We start from the raw sequence: 22,228 nt of genomic DNA on the forward strand, positions 1-22,228 counted from the left end.
GTGGCCCGAAGACTCGTGGAACTCACACCACTGATTTTTATTTTTTCGCTGATACCACTCTGGGAGTGGTCTCGGCTTTCGGTAACTCTGCTCCTCCTTCGTCACACTGTAAATTTTGGCGCGTGGAAGAGAGAGCGGAGTGTAGGACTCGTATCTGCCTGTGTATGAGGCAAATCTTTCCTTCTTTGGGTCGTTGGCCAAAGATTGCTCCGGGGCCTTTGACTTTCCCTTTGCCTTATGGCCTTGGCCTTCAGACAAGGGTATTTGCCTCTGTTTCCCTCCCCCGAATTGAGGTTGGGTTTTCGCTTTGTTCCATTCTTCGGCTCGGATGAACTTATCCGAAGCACTAAGAGCTTCCTCCAAGGTCTGCGGGGTATGCATGACCATGAAGTCTAGGAACTTTCCTGGCTGAAGGCCATTCTGCATTGCGAAAACGGCTAGCCCCTGGTCCAGCTGGGAGACGCTTGATGACTCGTTACTGAAACGGGTCAGGTAGTCTCGGAGGCTTTCGGTTTCCCCCTGTTGCAGACTCATGAGCTCTGCGGTAGTCTTCTCTCGGCGGTTTGCCGTGGAAAACTTGCTCCTGAACTTGGAGGACAGATCATCCCACCCTGTTACGGAGCCTTGCCTTACTCCCTTGGAGATCCACGCTTGCGCGACCCCCTTGAGAGTGGTTGGGAAATATTTGCACCAAGTCGCCTCGGATCGGGGGCAAAGATGCATATGAGTCTCATACGAGGCCACGTGATCCTTCGGATCCGTGGTCCCGTCATATGTGATGTGCGACGGTATTTTAACCGTGGGTACGCGCTCTTCCAGTATCCATTGCTCGAATGGTGAACTAGCGGGTAGCATAACGGCCTTGCCCTTGTTCCTGGCCGAAGGGACCGCGCTCCGCCCTCTTAGAGAGGTAGGAGTGGTTTTCGTCCCTGGCTGGGAAGTCTGGGCCTCGGCTGCAGGGAACGAGAGGCGACTGCGCACGCTCGGTTCCTTGCCGCCGAGTCGGTCAAAGACGCTTCTGCGAACAGTCTCAGGTTCTCGGTGAGTAGATTCTGGCCGAGAAGCTGAGCTGCTGCTCTTATGCGCTTCTGGTCTTGAGGATGAGGATCCTTTAAAAAATTGAGGGTTCTTTTTCCTCTGTTTTTTATTTTTCCAAGTATCCTCCTCCCACTCTTCCAGTTCCCGGAAGGAAGGAAGCTTCCCACCATCATGGTCTAACTTCCTCCGCTGATGCCGGGTATGCGGAGGAGTTCGATCACGAGGTGGTGGCATATTTTGTGCCCTCATCGCCTCCATGAGTACTGCCAGCGCTCTTGCCACCTCTTCCGAGTTGGGCCCCGTCAAAGGGGTCCTCGGCCGAGTGCGGGAATGAGGGCGCGCAGCCGATGGTTGGCTTTGGGACACTGAGTATGTCCTGTGATCGGACTCACCCCTGCTAGACCGAGAGTGACCCGGCCTATAATGAGAGTCATGAATTACGGGAGATAGGGAATCCTCCTTGTATGATCCTCCCCCCGAGCCGGCACCCTTGGGAGAGTTCCGGTCTGGCGAGGGCGATGGTGTAGGGGTTTTAGGCTTTTCGCCCGCTCCTTGACGGAGGCTTTTGCTCTTGCGGTTCTTAGCCATTGCTGCTAAGATAATTGCAAGATGATCTTGGTTAGGAATTTGGCTTAAAGATTTTTGAAAGTCTTCCCCATAGACGGCGCCAAATTGTTTCGGGTGAAAACAATGGGACCTTGCCGAAGGTCCGCTGAAATGGAGAAGGCTGGATTCGGTCCAAGTTATGTTGGGCCCAAGGTTTCCTGCACAGTAAACACACGTAAACTAGCCTCGGGGGTGTTGCCGAGGAAGGCCCCTCCGATGCTAAAGTCAGTACAATGTGTAAGAAGAGGACACTATGCAAGAGAGTTTGTTGCTTGAGGCTTTTATGGAATATATCAGAATATATGAATGAACATATGAATCTATGAATGAATCAGAATCCCTCCATGAATGAATCAATATGATGGCTTTTATACCTCATCATACATGGAGAGGTTGGGCCTTAGCCCAATTGGCTTGCTTTGTGGGCTGACCTTTGACTTTAGCACAATTGGAGAGTTGAACCTTGACCTTGGGCTTTTAATTGGATCATTTAGTGCTTAGGCCCAATTGGACTAAATTGGACCCAAACAATAAGTAACATAATTAAGGTGAAGAAACAAAGTCTTAGTAGCAATAATAGAATATCACGTTACAAAATCAAGTTTTTACTAGCTTTGAGTTTATTTGATTCCTCTAGATTAATCGAACTCGAAAGTAATGTGTGCTTATCAAAATAAAATTTTCATTAAAGGACATGTATTAGTTCGTGAGACCAATTATTGATCAAGCTAAGTCTAATATAAATGTGCATTTGGTAATTAACCTTGTAGCAAAAGTAAGTTGGGTTGTTAAAAATATAATACAATAAAGTCATAACCTTAATTAAATGAAAAAAAATGTTTGTTAAATCGTATGAACAATTATTTTATGAGTTTATTACTCAAAATTGAGAATGATATGTATTAAGTTGACAAACACTTTTTCCTCCAAAAATATTTAACAAGAGTTTTTATTTATCTTGGGGTGGCAACTCCCACCAGCCACCCAAACTATAGCTCCACCACATTTATGAGTGTTTTAAAACCTTTTAATGGAGTTGTGGGATCAATTTTTAATTGAAGTTTTAACAATTCTAAAAACAGACATATATAGCACATGTTCGTTTACTTTATTTTTGCTGATTTTGTAAGGTAAAGTGAAAAAGAGTTGTAGTTTGGATGAAATGGGCCAGGTGCAATTAGCATACTTTAAATTAGGGTTAGTTAATTGGATTAGTAGAGTGAGATAAAAAAATACTACCTCCGTTTTTTATTAGTTGGCACGTTTTGACTTTATCAAAATTCACACAGTTTCGTTACGGCTTCAATATATCAACTTTTTATAATTTTTAATTATCGATAATTAAAGATATTAACGATTGAAGTCGTGCATTTACAAACGTGACTAAAGAAACGTGTCAACTAAAAAGAAACAGAAGAAGTTTGTAATTAGGGTTGAAGGCAGTGGCAGAGCCACCAACAAGTGATATGTGTATTTTGTACTTTGGCCCCTATAAGAAACTAATGAATAGCAAATATTCCAATGCTAGCTCAAACCTTACTAATTTTGGGCGTTAATAATTGTCAGCAACTTTAGGAAGAAAACGATTAGCAGGAAAAATCATATATAGAATTTGCAACATAGGAAACTTTAGAGATTGATTGAGAGACGTGACCTAACTAGTTAAATATTTGTTAAATAAATTAATAAAACAATAGGTGGATTTGATATATTCACTCATTATCGATATACATGTATGATATATCCATAAAAATATATCATGTGCTCAACTTTGATTATAGTAGAAGTTGTATGACTATATATTAATAATGATCATACAATCATACGGATTATTAGCTTACAAAAAACTACAAGGACTTATTACCACAATATATAATACTGTACAAGTCCATACTAAATATAAGTACATTGCAAATCAATAATTCAATACAAAAACTAGAACCAATTCAAACAACCATTATTTTATTTATTTATTTATTTTTGGACAGAAAAACTACCATTATTAAAAACAAACCTAAAACAAGAACTAATCAAAGCATCCGTAAAAAGAGAATGAGGGATAGCTCGAGTGGTTAGAGGAGCTTCCCTCCCGATTCCAAGAGATCTTGGGATCGATTCTCATCCCCGCCCTTGTGGCTCTCCAAACACACAAAAAAAAAAACATCTGTAAAAAAAACAAAAGCAAATTCATAATTTTCATCAAACGAAAAACTGATCTGATGAAGCATAGCATTGCATACCCATTCATAAAATGTTTTGAACATCGAACTGACCATTCGGTTCAAGTTGATCGCACAATGCAACATATGCATAACACAATACCCGATTTTTCGCCCCGGTTCGATGAATACCAAGATGCTTGCAAAAATATTTCAATTGCTCCAAAGAACAACACCCTATTGTTTGACTTAGGAACAAAAACAACCAATTGATAGATCTCTTTTTCTCGGCTAAAACAGGCTTGCAACTTTCTTTTGCTCCACAATGTTGGCAGGTCGGGTAATTTTTCCAATGGTTAGTCCATTGGACGGGTGCACGGTCGTGCCACTCGTCTTGTTTTTCTATTACAATATTGGAAACCTCTAGAAACTTTTCATTGAGGTCATATTCTACTTCAAAACTTGCATTACATTTTTTGCATTGGACTTCGCCTGGGATGGTTTTGATTTCGTTTTCTAACAAATATTGTAATGTATGAACTGTGACTCGACGGTCTCTTGCCCAACGGTACGGGGGTTCAATTATCTCGCTCTTGACAACCCTTTGTTTTTCAGGTCGGCGTTGTTGAGGGTTAGAGTTACGACGAGCACGTTGTGTTCTCCTAAGAGGAGGAAGAGAAGGTTCTCCAACACCCTCGGGTTCAATAGACTGGTCCCGGATATTATGGTTGGATTGATCACTAGACTCCTCCGGAATAACAAGACCGGATTGATTAGATTCATTGTCCTCGTGATTAGAGGTCGGAGTAATGTTGGATGAATTGAGAGAGAGTGAAAGATCGAGGTTATAATTCCTTTCGCGGTCTACATTGTGTAGAGGATGAGGAGGACATACATGTTGGTGTTTTGAAGGATGATCAAGAACAACTTGATCTTCTGTGCTCTTCCTTTTTCTTTCGGTATTTTGGTTATTTCCTTTCATGAATGTTTGTAACAAATACAAGTAGTATTTTTTGTGAAGGTAATACTTTTTTTTTTTTTACAGATTGTGAAGAAAGACAGGAATGAATTCAATTAATGAATCCTAAAGGTAATTATAAGATACTCCGTATTATACTCTGTGAACCATCAAGACTCTTCGAAATTTGAGTTTTTTTTATAGGGATTGTAAGTTGTAACCATATGAATATATGATATATATGAATCTTTTTAATAATTATCTTGTGAGAATAAATAAATAAATAAATAGAAAATATAATCATGTACTCCGTACTAATTATTATCTTTATCACGGTTTTGTTTTAATGTTTATACAATTAAGCAACTTTTTAGCATTTTTGAAGATTTTTTTTAAGTCAAAATGTACGAGTGTTAATAAAAAAATTTAACAAGCAAGTGCTACTAAATTTAAAGAAAAAAAAAAATGAACGCTCTACTTAATAAATAAAGTTTCCTATTTCCGTCAAGAGGAGTGTTACAAGTATTAGTTTTCCACTTTTCCCCCTTGTGATTAAGCAAATCAAAAATGATATAATTGATATCTTAATCTATTTGTATGTTTCATTTATATACTGTTTCGGATGAAAACAATCGAATCTCGGAAGATCCTTTTATCTTGAGGGAACTTGGTCTCGGTCCGGACGACGCAGGAGCCGAGGGTTTCCTGCACAACAAATACACGTAAACTAGCCTCGGGGGGACGCCGAGGAAGGCCCCTCCGATGCTTAAGTCAGTATATTAGAGAGAGAAAGCTGTGCAAGAGTTTAGTTGCTTGAGGCTTTATTGTCTTTTTATCTTTCTCAGAATTGGCCAAATTGTTGGCTTTTATACCTTGGCTAATGAAGGAGGCGGATTGGGCCCGGAAATCAGTTGGGCTGGGCCAAGCTGATTGGGCCGTTGACTGACCTTGACATGGCTTTGAGGATGTTGATTTTTGACTTTAGCATATTTGGAGAGTTGAACCTTTGCCTTGGGCTTTTAATTGGATCATTCAGTGACCAGGCCCAATTGGACTAAATTGGACCCAAACAACTTGCCCCCCAGACCCGATTTGGAAGGATGACGGGTCGGGTTTGATTTAACCAGAAAAGGAGGGAAGTGAATGATTTGCTGATCCAAAAATGTGAATTTAAACCGTAATTAACCCATGATTAATGAGATAACAACAGTTAATGTGGATGATTGCGGAAGTTGGACGGGTAGTGGGCGATTTAACTGCAAGGTTGTGTGTTTAACGGTTACTTAGTGGGGTGCTTGAGAGAAATTGAAACGCAGACTCCTTGAATTCCCATTTCTGGAGATATAAATAGAGGCGCGTCTTCTCTCCCCACTCACTCATCAACACAAACCCAGAATTCTCAAGAACGCTCAAGAGCCCGCATCAAAACTTCGCAAATTCCCCGAGCATTAAGCTTAGAAGCTGAGACTTGTCACTACCAATTCGTAAATCGGCGGCTTTTGCTTCAGATCAAGGTAAATTCCTTTGATTTTATTTCATCTTTCTTCGACTTTGCACTCTTTCCCCTTTTTCGACTTTTTCCTTCGAAATTCGTCAATGGTGAGGGGAGTTAGAGGTGGAGCCCGTGCTCCAAGGAGAGCAAGGCTAATCCCCGATCCCAGGGACAGGATTGGGACCTGGAATGGACGAAGGACAGAGTCTGACCCTGCTGAAGGGGTTAGGGCGACTCCCATTTCTTCGGCTCCTCCTCAGAGGGCTGAGGGGGTGAGAGCTTCAGGACGGGATGATGAAGTTCCCGCTGTCCTTTGGGATATCCTCCCAGGGTTTTCAGAGTGGGAGGATGCCGAAGTAGCTTCGGCCATGATAAAGAACCGTCCCTACTCATGGTGGGTAGAGAACGCCGATCAATATCGATTTGCTGAGCAAATTGAGTTGCACTACGGCATTTTTGAAGCTGATGGATATTGGTGCCGAATGCCCTCAGCATCCGATAGAATCCATCGTCCACCCCCGGGGTATGTGGGGGTGTACACGAGACAGCTTCAGTATGGGCTGAGGTTCCCTTTGGACGTATTCGTCCGAGACTTGCTGATCCATTACAACATTTCCCTGTGCCAGCTGACCCCCACCAGCATCCGAAGGGTAATGACGTACTTATGGGTCTGCAAATTCTTCAGATACGTGCCGAACCTGCACTGCTTCAGAAAGCTCCATCGGCTAGTGCCAAATATTCAGAGTGGGCACGGAAGCCATGGTTCTGGGTGGTATCGGATTGAGTCTCGGCCCCCGTTCCTAACCATGTGGCCGAACGACTCTTCAGACAAGGACTGGAGAGGTCAATGGATTTGGGTTAGGGCGCCCACGGAGCCGAGCCATCCTTATGTTTTCAGCGCTCCCCGGTATCTTGCCGAGCCGGATCCTGATATGGGAAGTTTAGGTCCTCCCGAAGATAGTGGGCCAGACCCGAACCTTAATCAGCAGAACATCTTCGGCAAGCTGCCGAACCGGGGAGGCAGCGGCCGAATGCAGCATATCCCGGAGACTTGGCTCCCCGATACGCACTATGTTTTCCAAGAGAATATGCTGGCAGCTGTCGGCCTCAGCCGAAAGTTTAGGGATGGTAATCTTCTTCGGCTGGGGCCGAGGCCTTTTAATTATCTCTTTTCTTCTTTCATTTTGCTTTCTTGTGATGTGCCGAACTAACTGAATTGACTTCTCCCCTTTTCTTTTTCAGAACGGGACGAGACCAACGTCGGCATTGATTACGCTCGCCTTGGCGTCAGCCGAGAACGAGTCGTAACTGATCGGGCTCCCCCTATCACTGAACCAAGGCGCCGAGAGGTTCACCTAGACTCTTCCCACTTCCAAATTGAGGCTGTTGCTCTGTATCAGAGGCAGAAGCCTTGGTGGAAGAAGAGGGATCCCTTGTTTCAGCTGCTGGAAGAAGAAGCTGAAGCTGCCCGCACAGCCGAAGAGGTTGCACGGGTACTTGAGGCTTGTGAAGGAGGAGAAGGGTCCTCCAGAGCTGCTGAAGCCGAAGCTGCAGCTAGAGCAGCTGAAGAAGACGAGGCTTTGCTGAAGACCTCGGTGAGTTTTTAGACAACTTTTTTCTTTTCTTTTCTTCTTTTTTTTTTTTTTTACTCACACTCTTCTTCCCCCCTGTCTGTTACAGTCTGAAGAGAGTAACAGACACAGAGAAGGCAAAGCTCCTGTTCGTCCCGAAGATCAAATACAAGAGTCTTCAGATTCAGATATGGACGAGCAGCCCCTTCTGAAAAGGCGCCGAAGGATGGCCATCATCGGCCCTCATGATTTTCAGCAGAGGCCGATGACCATCGGCGTCGCAATAAGGGAACCTGAGGAAGGCAATGGATCGCCGAGGGTTCCCCAGCCAACACCCCAATCTCCTCAAAAGACCCCTCCACCACCTCCTGAGATGGAGGTGGATCAGAGAACTCCCGGACCTAAGGGAGGGGTCCAAGAAGAAATCAAGGAGAGTGCTGCTGAGCACGAAAATAAAGATGCCGTGATGTCAAGTGCTGAAGGCTTCACGGCAGATATCGCAAGAGAGGTTGAGGCTTTCGTCCTCACCCCTGAAGAAGAGGAGGTCATAGTACTTGACTCCTCTGAGAAGGACGATGCTGAGACAACCAAAGCTAATCAAGCTCCATCGTCGTCCTTCCCTTCTTTCCAGACTCTGCATTCTGGAGAAATGGGTTTCTCGGCCCCCCGAATTCCAATCCCAGATCACATCTGGGACCTCATATGGGGTCAAAACCGAGAAGGAGCTGAAGCCTACTTCGGCAGTTTTGCTGGCATGTCCGAAGTAGACAGGGCAAGGATCTGGTCGCTGAAGGCCACTGCTGGGATGGGCGAATCCAGTAGATCAGTTCCTGACCCAGCCAGGTCTAACCAACTGCTGATGATGCAGGTAATTTTCCTTGCCTTGATTTCTTTCTGAACTCAACCTTTCAGCTATTATTTTTTACTTTTTTAACTTGTGCCCCTGTTTTCAGTTCGTGCACAATCAGACTCTCACTGTAGAGCTGATAGATTCCCTACAAGATAGGGTGGACGCTGCCGAGCACGATCAAAGGGTAGCCGAGGAAGAGCTAAAGCTTGCTAAGCTGAAGCAGGCAGCAGCTGAAGAGAAGCAGCAGGAGGTTGAGGAGTACGGTAAAAAAGCTGCCGAAGCTCTGAAAACCTTCTGTGATGCTATGGAGATGGAGGTTTTTCCCCCACTGATGGAAGGGGAAAAATTCCTCCAAGAGCACCTGGGGGTGGACATCTCCAAGTTCAAGGCTGCTATCGAGAGCCGAATCCAAGGAGCTGCTGCACAGGATGAGGTGCAGCATCAGCTAGAATCTCTTGAAGCCAGCAGAATGGCTGCTGAAGAGATGCTCCAAGCTAGGGATGTCCAACTCTCAAGGGCTGCTGCTGCTGCTGAAGCTCAAAGAGCTAAGCTACAAGAGGCTGAGGATCAGCTCACTGCCAAGAAGGAAGAAATGGTCCAAGTTCAGGCCGAGGCTTCCCGGGTTCAGCAAGAGTTTACCGAGCTGAAAGGCTCCTCCTCCAAGCTCGTCGATGAGCTGAAGAGATCCGAGGAAGACTTGGAGGAGACGAAGAAGAAGTTGGCCGATGCTGAGGCTCTACTCAAAGTCCGTATCTATACCCAAGAAGAGTATGAAATGGGTTTTAGAAACGGGTTCAGAGTGTGCCGAAGGGTCTGCCTTCATGCTGAGCCGAAGCTGGACTGGTCCAAATGTGCTGAATGGGTCCAAGATCCCGAAGACCCTCACATGAAGTATGCCACTCCAATCGAAGCTGAAATCCTTAAGGCTGAGGAAGCCGAGGAAGAAGCTGAGAGGATGGAGTTGGAGGCTGAGCAGAGGGAAAGGGAGGCTCGGCAGAGTGCAAAGCCTGCTTCTTCTGCTGCTGGAGCTGAGACCACCATTGGGCCCAATGAAGCTGATCAGTCTGATCCTCAGGCTGAAGCATAGGAACTCGGGCAGTCGTCTTCAGAATCTTGCGGTTCATCATGTGCTCAACTTTAGACTCGCCGCTTTCTGAGTTTTTTGCCTTGTTTTTTGCTTCAGCTTGCCTTGTCGTACAGCAGTTTTACTTTTTGCTTATGTACGTATTTCGGCAGCTGTTATTTTCCGCTTGTGGGCGGCTGCCGACTATTTTTGTAATTCAACACTTTTATTTCAAAGAAGTTCACTTTCTCAGCTTTCTTGTGTATTTTTTTTTTTCTTCGCTTTACCAGTCTTCGCACTTTATTGCTTTCTTTGAATGATCTTTCAAATATTTGCTAAGTGCAGAACTTCGGCTAGCGAGAATCATTTCTGCTGAGACTTCTTTTTGCCGTTTGTACTCGGATGTTTTCAACTTGTGAAAAAACTGACATAAGTATCAAACTTCGGCTGAGCTGAAGGGTATTAGATCAGTTGTGCCATTTCTCTATTTCCCTCTGCCCCCCCAGAAATCTGAAGATGAGGTCTTCTGAATTCTGGAATGGCTGATAATCTTTCTCGGCTAAGCCGAGGATCTTTGAACACTTTGCTTTATTTTCTACATCTGTTTTTAAAGTACTGATTTCCCACCTGAGAGTTTTCACTCTAGAGATGGTACTCTTGTGACACTTTCTTCAATTCATCCAAGGGAACAACTATCCGAAACACCATGCCGGGGCAGCAGTTTATCTGAAGTACGAGGCATCATCATGCAATACTTCAGAGTTGCAACTACCACCCGGAACTGATTCATCCGAAGTACAAGGCATCACTATGCAATACTTCGGGGCTTTATCAGTTCCTATTTTTTAGGCTATGTTTCGGATAAGTCTATGGCCTTTTTGCCCAAAGGAACAGATTCTCCGAAGTACAAGGCATCACTATGCAATACTTCGGGCTTGTATCCTTTTTTGGCAGGTTTTACGGCTTGCCGAGGTACAAGGCATCATTATGCAATACCCCGGACAGCGCCGAATGAAACCTTGAATTTTTGAAAAACCGTAGAAAGCATAAAGACTTAAAGAATACACGCAATCTGAATGAATACTGGCTCGATGGCCTTTTTACAAACAAAATCAGTGTACTTACATGGATTGTACTATCCGAAGGATTTACACATAGTATTTTTTGAGCACATCGGCATTCCAATGGTTTTTCAGCTCGGTGCCATCCATTTGTTTGAGTCTGAAGGTACCGGGCTGAAGCTCTTGATAAATTTCATAAGGTCCCTCCCAAGATGCTGAGAGTTTGCCATGAATGCGACTTTTTTGAACAGCTGCAGCATTCCTCAGAACTAAATCCCCAACTCTGAGAGGTCGTTGATAGACTCTTCGGTTGTAGGACTTGCTCATTCTGAGCTTGTGTGCAGCCATCCTTTCTCGGGCTAGATCTCTAATCTCGTCAAGGAAGTCGAGGGACTCTTTCATGAGCTGCTCATTTTCCTCGGCTGAGAAGAGATTCACTCGTAGGCTTTCTGAGCCCACTTCCACTGGAAGCACTGCTTCGGATCCATACACCAGCTGAAAAGGTGAATGCCCCGTTGCCTCCTTCTCGGTTGTCCGGAGTGACCAGAGGGTTCCCGGAAGTTCCTCTACCCACTTGGACTTTTGATCCTCTACTCTTTTTCTGAGAGCGTTAAGGATCTGTTTATTTGCGGCTTCGGCTTGGCCATTACTCTGAGGGTGGCAAACCGCGGAGTAAGCCAATTTTATCCCGAACTGATCGGTGTATCGGCGCAAGGGCAGGTTGTCAAACTGTCTGCCGTGGTCGAACACAAAAACTTTTGGGATGCCGAACCGAGTTATTATGTTCTGCCAGATGAACTGTCTGACAGTTTGCTCAGATATGCTTGAAGCAGCTTCCGCTTCGATCCATTTGCTGAAATAGTCGATTCCGACTATCAGCCACTTTCTTTTGTATGGGGCCTCGGGAAAGGGTCCCAGAATATCCAACCCCCATTGTGCAAATGGAAGAGGATTAAGAATTGGCTGGAGATCTAGGCATGGCCGATGGATTACCGGTGCAAATTTTTGGCATTTCTCGCATTTTCTGACCATGTTCTTTGCATCCGAGATCATTGTAGGCCAAAAATACCCTGCCCTGAGAGCTTTGTGGGCTAAGGTTCTCCCTCCTATGTGGTTTCCGCAGATGCCGAGGTGAATCTCTCGGAGAATATAGTCGGCATCCGTTGGACCCACGCATTTCAACAATGGAGCGGAGAAGGATTTTCTGAGGAGTTGGCCGCCGAAGACGAGGAATCGTGAACTGATCCGCTTTATTTTGGAGGCCGAATTCCTATCCTCGGGGAGCTCGTCCCTGAGTTTATAAGCCAGGATGTCATCCATCCAGCTCGGCTCGAGTGCAGCGCAGCAGATTGATATTGCTTCGGCTACACTCTTTTCTCGGCGCACCTCCACATAGACAGAACGGCTTAACTCAGTCAGAGTTGAGCTTGCAAGTTTGGAGAGTGCGTCCGCTTGAGCATTTTGACCCCTTGGGATCAGCTCTACTTCGAAAGATCTCAGCTTCGCAATTGTCGATTTGATCCTTGTGAGGTAAGCTGCCATTGAAGGCTCTTTAGCCTCATACTCCCCCCGGATCTGATTGGCGACCAGCTGAGAATCTGTCTTGAGGTAGACATGCTCGGCTTCCAACGATATGCACAGGTCTAAGCCAGCAATGGCTGCTTCATATTCGGCCTCGTTGTTAGAGGCTTTGAATGAAAATTTTAGTGCATACTCGAAGGTTTTGCCTTCGGGAGAGGTAATGACGACCCCTGCCCCCGAACCGTTCACGGTGGAGGACCCATCCGTGAAGACGGTCCAGATTTTCCTCCTTGCATCCAGAGTCTCCTGATAGGAGCACTCGGCCAAGAAGTCTGCCAAGGCTTGCGCCTTGATGGCTGTTCTCGGCTGATAACCGATACTGAACTCGGTGAGCTCGAAAGCCCACTTTGCTAGTCTACCGGATTTTTCAACCTTGCCGAGGACTTTCTCTAACGGCTGATCAGTTAGAACCGCTATTTGATGAGAATCAAAATAGGGTCGCAACTTCCGAGCAGCCACCACCACTGCATAAGCCACTTTTTCTAACAATGGGTAGCGCGTCTCGGCATCCGTCAGGGTGTGGCTGACGAAATAGATCGGCTGTTGAACTTTTTCTTCTTCCCTTAGCAGCACCGCGCTTACCGTGGCTGGACTGACCGCCACGTATAAGTATAGGATGTCTCCTACGACTGGCCTTGCCAGTGTTGGGAGTTGAGCCAGGTGTTCACGGAGCTGCTGAAAGGCTGACTTTTGTTCGTCTCCCCATTCAATGCCTTTTGAATTTTGGAGCTTCAGCGCCTTGAAGAAAGGGAGCCCTTTGTCTGAGGCTCGTGAGATGAACCTGGACAAGGCAGCCATTCTCCCGGCTAGACGCTGAATATCCCTTTTTGTCTTCGGCTCGGGGAGGTCTAAAGCAGCTTGTACTTTGGCGGGGTTTGCATCAATCCCCCTCTTGCTGACCATGAAGCCGAGGAACTTGCCTGACTTCACGCCGAAGACACATTTCTTCGGATTCAGCTTCATTTTGTATTTTCTGAGGGTGGCGAAGGTTTCGGCTAGGTCCGTGACATGATCTTTTTCTTTTATGCTTTTGACGATTGAGTCGTCAACATAAACCTCCATGTTTCGGCCTTTTTGCTCGGCGAAAACCTGATCAACCAACCTCTGATATGTTGCCCCCGCATTTTTCAATCCGAAGGGCATCATTCTGTAATTGTACAACCCGGAACTTGTTATGAACGCTGTTTTAGCTCGGTCCTCGGGGTGCATGAAGATCTGATGGTATCCCGAGAATGCGTCCATGAAACTGAGCAGAGCATGCCCGCTTGTCGAGTCGACCAGTTGGTCGATCCTCGGCAGCGGATAGGAGTCCTTGGGACATGCCCTATTCAGGTCCGTGAAGTCAACGCACATCCTCCAGTTACCATTTGCCTTCTGAACCATTACAACATTGGCCAGCCACTCCGGATACTGACAGGGTTCAATGAACCCAGCATCTAGGAGCTTATCGACCTCAGCTGCGATGTTCTGGTTCTTTTCGGCGGAGTAGTTCCGCTTTTTCTGCTTAATGGGTCGACTGGAGGGGTCGACATTAAGCCTATGGGAGACGAAGTCCGGATCAATCCCGGGCATTTCTGCGGCTGAGAAAGCGAACACGTCTCCACTGGCCCGTAGGAGTTGGACGAGTGCCGCACGGGTGTTTGGCTCCAGTGACGACCCGATGCTAACACATCTGTTCGGATCTCCTACGGTCAGTTCTATTGACTCGGTCAGGTCATCCGTTTCCATGCTCTTAGAGTTGGATTCCTCGAATTCCGGCCTGCTATCAATATTAGCAGACTTTCCTGACCGCGGCTGGCCATCAGAGTCGTTCGGCTCTGAGGCGGAGTCAGCCTCTTGGCCCCCATCAGATTTCTCGTTGTCTGGGGCTTCATTAGCCGAAACGTCTGAGCCTCTCGGCTTTTTGGCGTTTCGGTCCCGGTGCTTTTCCTCCCCATCGCCACGGTCGCCTCGGCGAGACGTGGATGGCTTGAGGTGATTGCATCGGCGGGCTTCTTTTTGACTGCCCTTTATTTTCTCGGAGCGTCCCTCGTCTGAAACGTATATCATGATTTGATGATACGTGGAGACGACTCCTTGAATGCCGTGAATGAGGGGTCTCCCCATGATCACGTTGTATGCAGATGGAGCATCTACGACCAAAAATTCGGCCATGATATTCCTAGCTGCTCGGCCTTCGCCGATGGTGACAGGAAGTGTAATCTTCCCGTCAGGATACGATGAAGAGCCGTTGAATCCAGACACCGGGTAGGGTGCGGGGTCCAGGTGCTCGGCTCCCATCCTCAGCTGGTCGAACGCTCCTCGGAAGAGGATGTTCGCCCCGCTACCGCCGTCGACGAGGGTCCGCCAGACGTTGCGGTTGGCGATGCCCAGAATGATTACTAGTGGGTCATCGTGGGGGTATACCACCCCCTCACAGTCTTCGGCTGTGAACAGGATGTTCGGCGCCGGTGACAGGGACTGCCGAAGCTCAGCCTGATGAATCTGATGGGTTAGACCCCTCAGTTGGCGTTTGGCTGTGCCTCGCGAGATTCCCCCGGAAATAACTAGGATGTCGAGGGACTCCTTGCCCTGAGGTCCCTTATCCTTCTTCCGAGCGAAGTTGAGGTCCTGCCGAGAATCTTTTTCAGCTTTTTTCTCCTCGCGCCTGTCCGCGAGGTATTGGCTCAGGTACCCCTTGCGGACCAGATCCTCAATCTGGTCCTTCAGCTGGACGCAGTCCTCGGTGCGATGTCCGGGTGAGTCATGGAACTCGCACCACTGGTCCTTTCCCCTCGTCTGATGCCAGGGAGGCAACGGACGAGGTTTTTTGAATCTCCCCTCGTCCTTCGTCGTGCTGAAAATCTTAGCACGGGGAAGGGAGAGTGGAGTGTATGAATCGTACCTTCCCGTGTAGGGAAAGTGTCTTTCCTTCTTCGGCTCGGCAGCAGAGGACGGTTCTGAGGCCTTAGCCTTCCCTTTCCTCTGCGCCGAGACTTCGGGCTGCTGCCCTTTCGGCTTCTCAATTCTCGGACGAGACTGAGACCTGGATCTGTTCCACTCCTCGGCTCGGATGAACCTATCCGATGCTTCCAAGGCTTCCTCCAGGGTCTGCGGGGGATGCATGACCATGAAGTCCAGGAACTTTCCAGCTTGGAGGCCGTTCCGTAGCGCGAACACGGCCAGGCCTTGATCCAGACTTGTGATTCCGGATGACTCGTTGCTGAAGCGAGTCAGATAGTCGCGGAGGCTCTCGTCCTCCGCCTGCTGCAGACTCATTAGCTCTGCAGTGGTCTTCTCTCGGCGGTTGGCCGTAGAGAATTTGCTCTTGAACTTGTTGGAGAGGTCGTTCCAACCGGTTATGGAGCCTTCCTTGAGCCCTTTGGTGATCCAGGATTGGGCAACACCTTTGAGGGTCGTAGGAAAGTATTTACACCAGGTAGCCTCAGACCTCGGGTTCAGATACATGTGCCCCTCGTAAGAGGCAATGTGATCCTTAGGATCTGAGGTACCATCGTAAGTAATATGTGCCGGGATTTTGACCGTTGGCACATGCTCTTCCAGAATCCACTTCTGGAAGGGCGAGTTCGATGGAACCATGACCGCCTTCCCCTTGTACCCGGCCTCAGGGACCTCGCTCCCTCCTCTCTCAGAGGTGGAAGTGGTTTTCGTCCCCGGCTGAGACAAGGTTGGGTGGGGTCCGGTATCCTCTGGGAAGGTGAGGCGGCTATGCACACTCACCTCCCTCGAACCCAAGCGTTCGTGAACGCTTTGGCGGGCGAATTCCGGGTCCTTGGAGGGCCCCATGGAATTCTGAGCTTCAGAGTGGTCAGAGGGTTGAGGGTTCCTCCTCCTCTCCTTACTGGAGTTTCGGGTGTCCCCTCGCCACCTCTGGCCGAGCTGTCTATGTGGTGGAACTTGTCCACCATCATCCTGACCGATCCTCCTTTTCAGGTTTCTCGGCTGGTGATCATCAGGCATCTGGATTGGAGCCCCTTGAGCTTTAAGGAACTCCATGCAGATGGCCACTGCTCTGGCCACTTCCTCGGTGGAGGGTCCGGAGGGAGGAGTCTCCCTCGGATGTGACCTGGATTGCACGCTATGGCGCGGCGGGGAGTTCCTCGCACCTGAGCCACTCGGTCTCGGGGATGGCCCCGGCTGCCGAGTGTGGTGCGAGGTGTTCTCCTCCTGGAGGCTAGGACCTCTTGAGGCTTCCCTTTCCGGAGAAATGGGGGCCTCCGATTCGGAAGAGGCTTGCTCCGGGGAGGGATAAACCGGCTGGCGTTCCCTCACCGTAATCCGGCCTCCTCCCTTCTTAGCCTTCTTGGAACTCTTTCCACTCTTAGTCATGGCGACTGCCGGAGTGTTTGATGACTGACGCGAAATTTAGTAGCGTTCCCCACAGACGGCGCCAAATTGTTTCGGATGAAAACAATCGAATCTCGGAAGATCCTTTTATCTTGAGGGAACTTGGTCTCGGTCCGGACGACGCAGGAGCCGAGGGTTTCCTGCACAACAAATACACGTAAACTAGCCTCGGGGGGGACGCCGAGGAAGGCCCCTCCGATGCTTAAGTCAGTATATTAGAGAGAGAAAGCTGTGCAAGAGTTTAGTTGCTTGAGGCTTTATTGTCTTTTTATCTTTCTCAGAATTGGCCAAATTGTTGGCTTTTATACCTTGGCTAATGAAGGAGGCGGATTGGGCCCGGAAATCAGTTGGGCTGGGCCAAGCTGATTGGGCCGTTGACTGACCTTGACATGGCTTTGAGGATGTTGATTTTTGACTTTAGCATATTTGGAGAGTTGAACCTTTGCCTTGGGCTTTTAATTGGATCATTCAGTGACCAGGCCCAATTGGACTAAATTGGACCCAAACATATACAATTACGGAGTAATATTTAATTTAAACAATTATTTTCAAGTTATTTAAGATAATTTTAAGTCAAAATAATGTATTGCTGCATAAAAGTGCTATAATATTATTGTATAATTAATTAAATAAAATTGAACATCCATAAAAACTGATAAGACTTTTATCAATATGCGGATTATCAATATAAGTCAAAATCATTGTTTTTAAAAAAAAAGTCAAAATCACTGATTAATATTGGTAATCAAACAAAAACAAAACAGTAAAATTTATACAGAGTACGAGTATAATTTTAATCAATTTGTTGTAGACTTGTAGTAAATAAAGCATGTAAGTTTATTATTCCGATTCTCTCTCTTTAAGACTCATTCAAATTAAAATTAATGAAGTTCAATTCTCTCTCTTTAAGACTCCTTCAAAATTAAAAGTTAATGAAGGTCAATTCTCTCTCGTTAAGACTTCTTCAAAATTCGAAATTAATGAAATTACTCAATTTCCTAAATTCATGCTAATACATTAGAGTCAAGCCAATAGTCAAATATGTAATGATAAGGTTAGGTTTTAGTCTTTATCTATTTACTACTATTTTAACTTGTTAGAATTTTAATTATTCGTGATATTGTGACACATATGAATACATGATAACTGTGCCTGCTTTGATACTTGTATAAATTACGAGTATAAAGCAGTATTTAAGGCCTGTTCTCATTAGCTGAACTGAGCTGAACTGAATTGAATTGAACTGAACTGAAATAAATATTTTATAAGAGAAAATTAGGAGTTGAACTGAACTGAGCTGACCTGAACTGAAGTGAACTGAATTTTAACGTAAGAGAACAGGACCTTACATTTATTTTTATGGGTTATTGTGCTATTTGACAAAAATTAAATATTAAGGTAAATGATTTTTTGGAAAAAAAAATTCTTGAACCTAATTAAATAGTAAATGACATTTCAATTTGTATGTTATGTCTTAGGTGTCTTCTAGGAAAAAAAAAATGTTATGTCTTATGGAGTACTTTTTTTTTGTGTGGAGCATAAGAGTATTTGGAGCAAAAATCAAATATTAAGTTATAATTAATAATCTTTATATATATATATATATATATATATATATATAAAACAATCTTTTAATTTCAAAAAAAAAAAGTTATAATCAATAAATTTCTAACCTATTCAAAATGTATTAGGTTATTTACCTAAATGATCTCTTGAATTAATGAATGAATTGAATAGTATGTACTCGGTATATATTAATTTTTGCACAAAGTTTTTAAATTTCAATTGTAATCCAATTGTTGCGTGCTCAATTTATTGGGTGTCATTAGAATTAGGATCTTGCTAACGAACGCCCCCGGGGCGTGGGATAAGCATTTAAAATCTTACCTAAAGTGACATTTTTTTTTTTTGAAGAGTACCTAAAGTGACATTAATTTGGGAAAGCATGACAAAATCACGCGTCGATCGGTAATTTTAGTTTGATCTTTTTGCTTTTAACTAGCTTATCCAATGCCCCGGGACGTTCGTTAGCATTTGCCTTAGAATTAATGTAACCATAATTCACTTGACAGAGCTTTGCAATTCTGGAGGAAATTTTTTCTCTTTTTCTTTCTTTTAATTATGTATCTTGGTCTCATGTTAAAAGGGATGGCAATACGCGCGGTTGCCCATCACCTAGCCAAGTTAATTCCGTTTGAAGGCGAAAATGTTTGGGTCAATCATTTTCCTTGTGAGATTGCCTCATATGTTTTGATTGACACTTTAGTATTAATATAATTTGGCTCCGATGTTTTCTAAAAAAAAAAAAAATTGTTTATTGGAATTGGGAATAAGATTTGGTTTATAAGTCTTATAACTAGGAGCAAAGTTATTGAGGCAAGTGAATACACAACACAAGAAGGTAGTTAAGTATTTTAAATCTTTTAACCTTTTTTACATAGGAGTTTAGGACCAATTAAAATAAATAAATCTTGAGCCGTGGAGGCACGGCCCGACCAACCCTAGGTGGCTTCACCCCTACTCCGCACGACAACACGGTTCGGCCGCGATGTGAGGCTGCCAGCCACCAGGCAGTGGCGCGGCAGGCCGGCAGTAATTGGATCATCGGTGTCAATATGATGCAGGGGCCTTCAGATTATATAGCTCCTCTACCCAACATCACAACTCACAATATCACACTCCCAAGTCCCAAGTCCCACAAAGCCATAAAATGATAAATTAAATGAACATTAACAGGCAATAACAGCAGTGTATATCACAACTTTAATTTAATTATTACTGATAGATCGAGAATATAAAAAGAAATTAAATAATTTCTTTCTAATTTTCTATGTATAGGAAGTGTGTTTTTTTTTTTTAATTTTTTTTTTTTTTTTAGTGTTTAGAGAGCCACAGCCCACAGGGGCTGGGTGAGAATCGATCCCATGATCTCCTACAATCGGAAGGAAAGCTCTAACCAAATGAGCTTTTTAAATCAATAACAAAACATTCAATTCATCAACTGATATTACACAGATTTCTATACTAATCAATTGGAAACGTACTATAAATTCCCCAACAATTATTATTACTCCGTTAACAGAATAGCATACAAGCTAATCAAATTTTTACATACTTGAAACACTTCCTCTTAAGCCCTCAAAATTAGATATTATTGGCACCCAAACAAGATTATCAGCAGGAAAGAAATGGCAAATTGGCGATGAACCAGGCTTGATTCCTAGAACTCGAAACGAGAAGTGGTTAGGACTCCATTGAGAGGTATCCATATGACAAACAGCAACAGCTTGTACAATACTATCACTTCCCTTTTCTTCACCTTTTAATGAAACTTGAAACACTTTGCTTTCGCTTTCTTGGTGGTGGCAATAGTACACAACGTATGGGAAAGGCATGGTGTGACAAGCAACTGTTTTCGGAGCTTGTATTTCTATAGGTTCATCTACTATGGTATAATTTTGTAAAATACTACCAGATTTCGCAAAGTTTTGGGTGGTCAAGGCCTTAAATTTTGTTGTTGGTCCGAAAATCTTATGCACAAAATCGAGCATAGACTCTAAGGAAGTTGCACAAAATTTAGTCTCTCCTAGGATAGGTTTTACTATGATGCATTGTCTTAGAGTATCTTCCATGGCTTTAGCTTGAGACGAAGCTTGAGAAAAGCCGAAAAGTTTAAGAAGATAAGGGAGTTTAGATGGTGAGAAAGGTATTAACTTGGCTTCTTCCCTAGGAAGAAAATGAGGAGAACTCGAAGAAGGGTTTCGGCCTCTAAAGAAGATAGGTATTATATTTCCTAGTTTAAGGTCTTTAGGGGTGAAAAATACTTGCACTGAATGATCCATGTGTGGTGTTGTTGAATGGCCTTGATGATGATGATGTTCATGGCTTCCTTCATCGTTTGGATTGCTTGCAACGTTTTCTCCAATTGCGGCATAACAAATCTGCCAAAGAAATTAAAATCAAGTCAATTCATAGTATAGGTTAAGTTGAAGACAAATTATATGTAGTAGAGGGTAATTAAGAAGATGATTAACCATTAGTAGAAGAAAATGTAGAGCCAAACTCCACCGAGTAAATTGAGAATAATGCATCTTAGCTTGAAAAATGTGTTGGTGTGAATGTGTGATGACTGATGAGAGCAGTATAAGGCTAAATTATTACAGTAGTTTGGATGTAATGCAATAATGCATGATGAAGCTAGTATAATACATTACGTACATATTATTTAATTTGAATGACATTAGACAATATTACTGGACCCCACATGTGGCCACATCAATCTTTCAAAAAATATTTCCGTTTCATAATAGGTGCAAAATTTCGACCTTTTATTTGCACTATTTAGAGTCAATAATTTTGCGGGCAAACTTGCAATTGTGGCTTTACCCGAAGAATTCATCAACATATATGGTTTATAATTGTATTTTGCCCTTTGTCAAGATCACGGAAAGATTTCCTCCAAAAGTTAAAGAGCCTTTTAACCAAGTGCTCTAGGTATGTGGTTAAAAGGCTCTTTAACTTTTGGAGGAAATCTTTTAACCAAGTGCTCTAGGTATGTGTTTTCAAAAAAAAAAAAAAAAAAAAAAAAAAAAAAAAAAAAAGTGCTCTAGGTATGTAATCTCTTAATAACATTAATTAATGAACATAATTCAATATAATCGGAGGTCACTAAGCTAGTCACAAGTATGGTCAGGCGTTTTGAAAACCTTAATAACCTAGATAGCTAGACTAGACACAGGCACATAGCATAAAAATTTTAATTTGGAGTGGTAATTTACATAGATCCTTTACCTAGACATAAAATTGAATTTCATTATAGAAGAATAAATCTTGTTTGATTTACATTGTTATCTTAATGCCTAAAGGTAGAGGTAAATATTGATAACTCTCGGATAGAGTATTAGAACGGAAAGATCGATCCATTTGATAATGAACTATTGGTTCTAAGCCATCTATGGCGATTAATCAACAATTCACGCACAATGCTTTTCTTGTGTATTCTTGATAAACCAACATTACACCATTATGACAAATTATAAGAGGTTTAATTAAATAGACATGAGATTTTCTAATATTGATGTCACGCAATAAGACACAAGGTTGCTCATCTATAAGATTATTATTTCTATAACAAATGCTGTATAATGAGAACCTATTCAAAATTAATTAAATTCAATTGATGAATCCTATAAATTTCCCTTAATTAGGTTCATCATCATTATGCCTCTATTTACTCCATTTTTTTATAGGATTTTTCTTTAAAATTTGACCGGCCAGGAAAGTTGTTGATAGACTGCGTATATTACTTTAACATTTGCTTATTAGCATATATGCACACGTTAAACAAACCAATCGAATATACAATATATATACATAAACCATTAAAGAGGATCCAAAGAATCTACTATTAAAAGTGGTAGTAGGTTACATATGATCTAGACAATCAACATTTTAGGTAACTTATTTACAGAATTGCATATGTGAAAGATTTGTCATTAGCTG

The 22,228-nt window shown here is 44.0% G+C and overlaps 1 protein-coding gene across 1 annotated transcript; it reads right to left on the bottom strand.

The window, feature by feature from the left end:
- Window positions 1-19,709: 19,709 nt before the first annotated feature.
- Window positions 19,710-20,922, bottom strand: LOC110705058 (BURP domain-containing protein BNM2A-like). Its single transcript, XM_021882887.1, has 2 exons — window positions 20,761-20,922; window positions 19,710-20,667 (listed from the first exon to the last, which is right to left on the bottom strand). Exons 1-2 carry the CDS (start codon window positions 20,815-20,817, stop codon window positions 19,834-19,836), a joined length of 891 nt encoding a protein of 296 aa, XP_021738579.1. The 5' UTR covers window positions 20,818-20,922; the 3' UTR covers window positions 19,710-19,833.
- Window positions 20,923-22,228: the final 1,306 nt, after the last annotated feature.

The sequence above is a fragment of the Chenopodium quinoa genome, unplaced genomic scaffold, assembly GCF_001683475.1.
Source record: "Chenopodium quinoa cultivar QQ74 unplaced genomic scaffold, ASM168347v1, whole genome shotgun sequence".
Classification (NCBI taxonomy): domain Eukaryota; kingdom Viridiplantae; phylum Streptophyta; class Magnoliopsida; order Caryophyllales; family Amaranthaceae; genus Chenopodium; species Chenopodium quinoa.